Source organism: Loa loa (assembly GCF_000183805.2).
Source record: "Loa loa unplaced genomic scaffold supercont3.39, whole genome shotgun sequence".
In the NCBI taxonomy this organism is placed as follows: Eukaryota; Metazoa; Nematoda; class Chromadorea; order Rhabditida; family Onchocercidae; genus Loa; species Loa loa.
In genome coordinates this window covers 213,983-218,362 of record NW_018108219.1, presented here as the reverse complement: position 1 = coordinate 218,362, position 4,380 = coordinate 213,983, and the positions used below count along the sequence as shown (strand labels likewise).

Genomic DNA, 4,380 nt, shown 5'->3' with positions numbered 1-4,380 from the left:
AATCGTAATCCAAAACAAGTCCAGACATTCGAAGTATCTGCTGACGCATTCCCGGCACTCGGAAGTCAGTAACTCATGCAGTCAGTAACTCACACACTTGGAAACAAAACAGGAAAAAAACTTGTTAATTTTGAAAGCAGTTTGGCTGTTCGCCAATAACCTAATTGCGTATACACAAAATATTTTGACGAAGTTTAGTATTGTATGTAGAATTTTTTTTCGCACTTACCTTCTCCCTCCCATTTGTTACACCGTTCAGAGTGGAGGAGAAGAGGGATGAGAAGTGTGTTATGCAGTCAGGATGTTTCGATGTAACGAAGATTTTCTTTTATTATTTTTGTTTTCTTCTGATCAGAAATTAAATCAAAGGATTTGTTGCATTCTAATTAAAATAATCTTTAACATGCCAGTAGGCTACAATGTTTTGTTTTTGTTCTTTCAGACTTTATCAATTTTAAATCTTAAACATATTTTTGTTTCCTGCTCTGTTTTAATACAAAGTACATGAATTTTTCCCCTAATTTTCCTCTCATATTGTAAATGGGTGCTTGAAAAGAAATAAGCAAAATTTTGTTGGTAGGGGTGAATTTCGAATTATCTCTTATCCGTTTTCAAAAGGAAGTTCTTGCAGTATTCGTAGCGAAAAAAGCACGAAGTTTTGCTTTTTTATTTTTATTTTTTACCATATTTTGAGTTTTCAAGACGAGTTTAACTTTTTCTTATGATGTGAAACAGTTGTCTTTAAAAAAAGAAATGATTTTGTTGAAAACTGTTCCTGTAGCATCGTATTATTAATGTCATCTGGTTTTCCGATGTTGGAAATGGGTGCGTGTCGTTGGACAAATACTAGGAAAGAAATATTTGGAAAGAACTGTTGTTGCGGATTTTTTGATTCTATGACAATTTTAAGGCATCGATCTGGATAGCTTTTTGATATGCATTCAATGTCTGATGCGTATCTTGTCCTGCCATCGACAAATAAACAATTTCGGTTAGTTATTTTATGGCGAATAAACTGCAAGTAATGCAGGTGTATTGTTAAACATGGGAATGCATATTATGAAAATTTATTGCTATTAAATATCTGCCTATTCGTTTAAAAAAACGATCGCAGAGAAGTGAAGTTTTAACGATATATTCCTTTCACATGTCCAGTTCCAGAGGTATTTAGTATAATAAAATAATTGGTGGAAATATTAATGCAGCAAAATACGATAACAGAAAGAAATAGGTAAGAAATGAATTAAAATGTGTCCCAGCCAGATGGATCAGTCTTTATTTCTGAGCATCTCTTTATAAATCGTAATGTATTCATTATATGAAGCTGTTTGTTTCGAAGTCATAGATTGTATTTTAATTTTTTTTTTTTTTTTCATAAACCAGTATTTCTACTACATGACATGTCATCTGCTTTTAGTTTTTGTACCTTTAAAAGCAAACTATTGCATCAATTCTAATCAGTAGTGGGTCCTTAATTAATTTCCTAATTAATCTTATCCGTCATAATATGTTGGGGAAGATGGTACCATGCATGGTTTGATTTTGTAAATTTTGCTTCTATAGGAATGAAACAAAATATTTGCAATTAAATAATTTTCTATCATTGTACCCGTAGCTTTAAAAAAAAAAGAAAAAAAATGAAGCACAGAAAATTTCACAGATTAGACATTTCAGGAATGTTTAGTATCAGCAGTAGGAGTTGATAAATCAGTGTACAAAATATGTGAAATAAAATCAGACAAGGATATTGCACCAGTTAATTTTCCACTTTTTGGATTGATAACAAACACACATCGACAATCTTTTCGACTAAGAGCAAAATCAAGGATTTGATTAACAGTATCAGTTTCTGATAAGAATATCATTGGTTGTCGATTTCTAACTGCTTCTACTGTCGTTAGTTTTTGGAATTGCTCCTAAAACGTTAACAAATTTATGGAAATAGGAATACGATCTCAAAACTTTTTCCAGATGATTTAAAAGATAAGGATGAGGCAAATGCCGAAATCAAGAAATGATCTCATCCATTTCAATTCTTCTGATCGTCTTACGCATGATTTCCCCAACGTCTTCTGATCGTTTTATTCATGATTTTTTTTTGTTTTGCGCATCCTTTTCTCCATTTAACATTTAATTTCAAAATGACTCAAAAGAATCTACTACCTGCTAAATCTCTCTTCTCTTCAAACAGTTATATTTACCATTTGGTAAGCGAGAAGTAACATTTTACATACATTAAATTATCAAACATTAACTACTGAAAATTAGCAATACTTTAAAACTTTTAGCATCCACAAGTGCGTATGCAATATCTGTTTTGCATATCACATCCACCGGACAATTCTCATCATCAATTATTGGCAAACTAGAGATACGATAATCAAGCATTTTCCGTGCTACCGTTTCCAGATTATCCTTCTCAGAAACCTATAACAATATTAATTTCAAAGAAGCAATTCTAATTAATGAACTTTACATTTCAAACTTAACTCATTTATTTATCTAAATTGCAACCATATCATAGCAAATTAAACTAGTACTGAATCGTAATTTTAAAATTTCATCACCTATTCAAATTTATAATTAGAGCTTAGAAAATGATTTGAATCATTTTTCTGTATGAATAGGTAATACCACAGGATTCGAGAAGTGATGATAGGCAAAGAAGTGATTGTCCCGTCATCAAACTATCCATTTTATCATCAGATCATTTCTCAAATCCCGCAGTATTACATTTAAATACTTTCTCCTCTTATTACCATTTGAAGGAATGATCTTTTTTCTTCGCCTTTACAACAATTTCCTCTTCAAATCATAAATTCAAGTGATTTGCATTTTTGTCTTTGTTTTCTTTTTTTTTTTACGCTTTTACCCTTGGATTTGATAATATCACTCAATAAAAACATATTGACATTAATTAGCCTAAAAACAAATTAATATTAGGTGAATTGATCTAAAAACGAATCAATATTAGATAAATTAGCCAATTTTATTTCATATATTACCAAATCATTTATTAATTACATCATATTAGCGGAATTAATTAACACCAAAAACAAACCATTGATTTGTGAGAAAAATAAAATGAAATTAAAATTAAACTACCGTTTGCAAATTTCCCCATGTGCCTATTTTTGATTTCTTGATGTCCCAATCAAGCCAAGATGCAAAATGTAACGAACGATTCTAAAAATAATAAATGCTTTAATTGCTATAAAGTAATTATTGAACATGCAAATTATTCAATCAGATAGATTGTTGGTAAGTCATTTAATAATATTTGTATAAAATATTTATGTTTTAAAGATAATAATTTTGAGTGATTTGAAATTACAAAAAATAAATGAAATGTATAATTCTTTTGCTAAATCTCTAAAAATAACCGTAAACATTTCCCGATTAACATCATATGATTAAAAAATTTCTTGAAACGGATAAATTGCTAGAAAAATTTTACGATTATTTTTTTGAAACTTAGTTTCGATGATTCTACACTTCATTGATTTATTTTGTAATTACTTCCCGCTATTTCAATATATTGAAATAAATTAATTCAAAAAAAAAGAAAAAAGACCTGTTTATGAACTGCTTGTAAAATTCGTTTAATAGTAAGTAAGTAGAGGACATCACCAGCTTGTTCTGGATAAACTACTATTCGATGAATACGATTGGAGCAAAACTCATGACATGCTTCAAGCAATCTAGATTTTATAATTTTTGAAAATTTTTTTTATCTCTTTAAAAATCTAACTTCTCAGATTTTTTAGTTAGTTGGAAAGTTCAACTTGATATTACTTCTCTCATTATTGCTCATTTAATTAGCATCTTTATTAGAAATTTTACAATTTTATTTCAACAAAAAGAAAAAAAAAAAGAAGCATAAATGATTATTTTCTTTTACATGCGTTGAATAAAATAATTTTGCAAATTTTCTTTTAAAATAAATTTAAAAAAAAGTGAATTTTGTTGACAAACTTGCATGATCCATCAAGCCAAACCAATTGATTGGCTGAAATGGCTTCTTCAACGGTTGTTGATTCTTCACTGGTTTGTGATAGAAGTGAAATGAGAAAATCAGTAAGAGTAAGTACTGCGATAACACCTTCACGTTTACTATTCCATACAACTACTGAACCAACACCCCATTCAATTAACACTTTGAAGGCTTTTTGCAACTGTAATCTTTCTAACATTTATCATAATCTTAATGATGATGTCAACGATAATATTAATGGAAATAATAATCACATTGATAATAATAATGATGATAATATGGTGAATGATGATAACTGAACAAATATGGAAAAATTAAACAATTAATGATAATGATAATAGTAGTGATAATAATAATAATTAATAATAATTAATGATGATGATGAT

At 28.9% G+C, this 4,380-nt stretch overlaps 1 protein-coding gene across 1 annotated transcript in view; it reads right to left on the bottom strand.

Annotated features, from left to right (window-relative positions):
- Positions 1-1,611: 1,611 nt before the first annotated feature.
- LOAG_17096 (hypothetical protein) overlaps positions 1,612-4,380 on the bottom strand; it is a gene marked incomplete at its 5' end in the record, with an annotated part of 6,514 nt that continues 3,745 nt past the window's right edge. Inside the window, 5 exons of the mRNA XM_020449756.1 lie at positions 1,612-1,916; positions 2,275-2,427; positions 3,106-3,186; positions 3,575-3,701; positions 3,976-4,175. Of these exons, the coding sequence (XP_020306679.1) occupies positions 1,671-1,916; positions 2,275-2,427; positions 3,106-3,186; positions 3,575-3,701; positions 3,976-4,175 (807 nt within the window). The 3' untranslated portion in view covers positions 1,612-1,670. The remainder of the gene's footprint in view (positions 1,917-2,274; positions 2,428-3,105; positions 3,187-3,574; positions 3,702-3,975; positions 4,176-4,380) is intronic.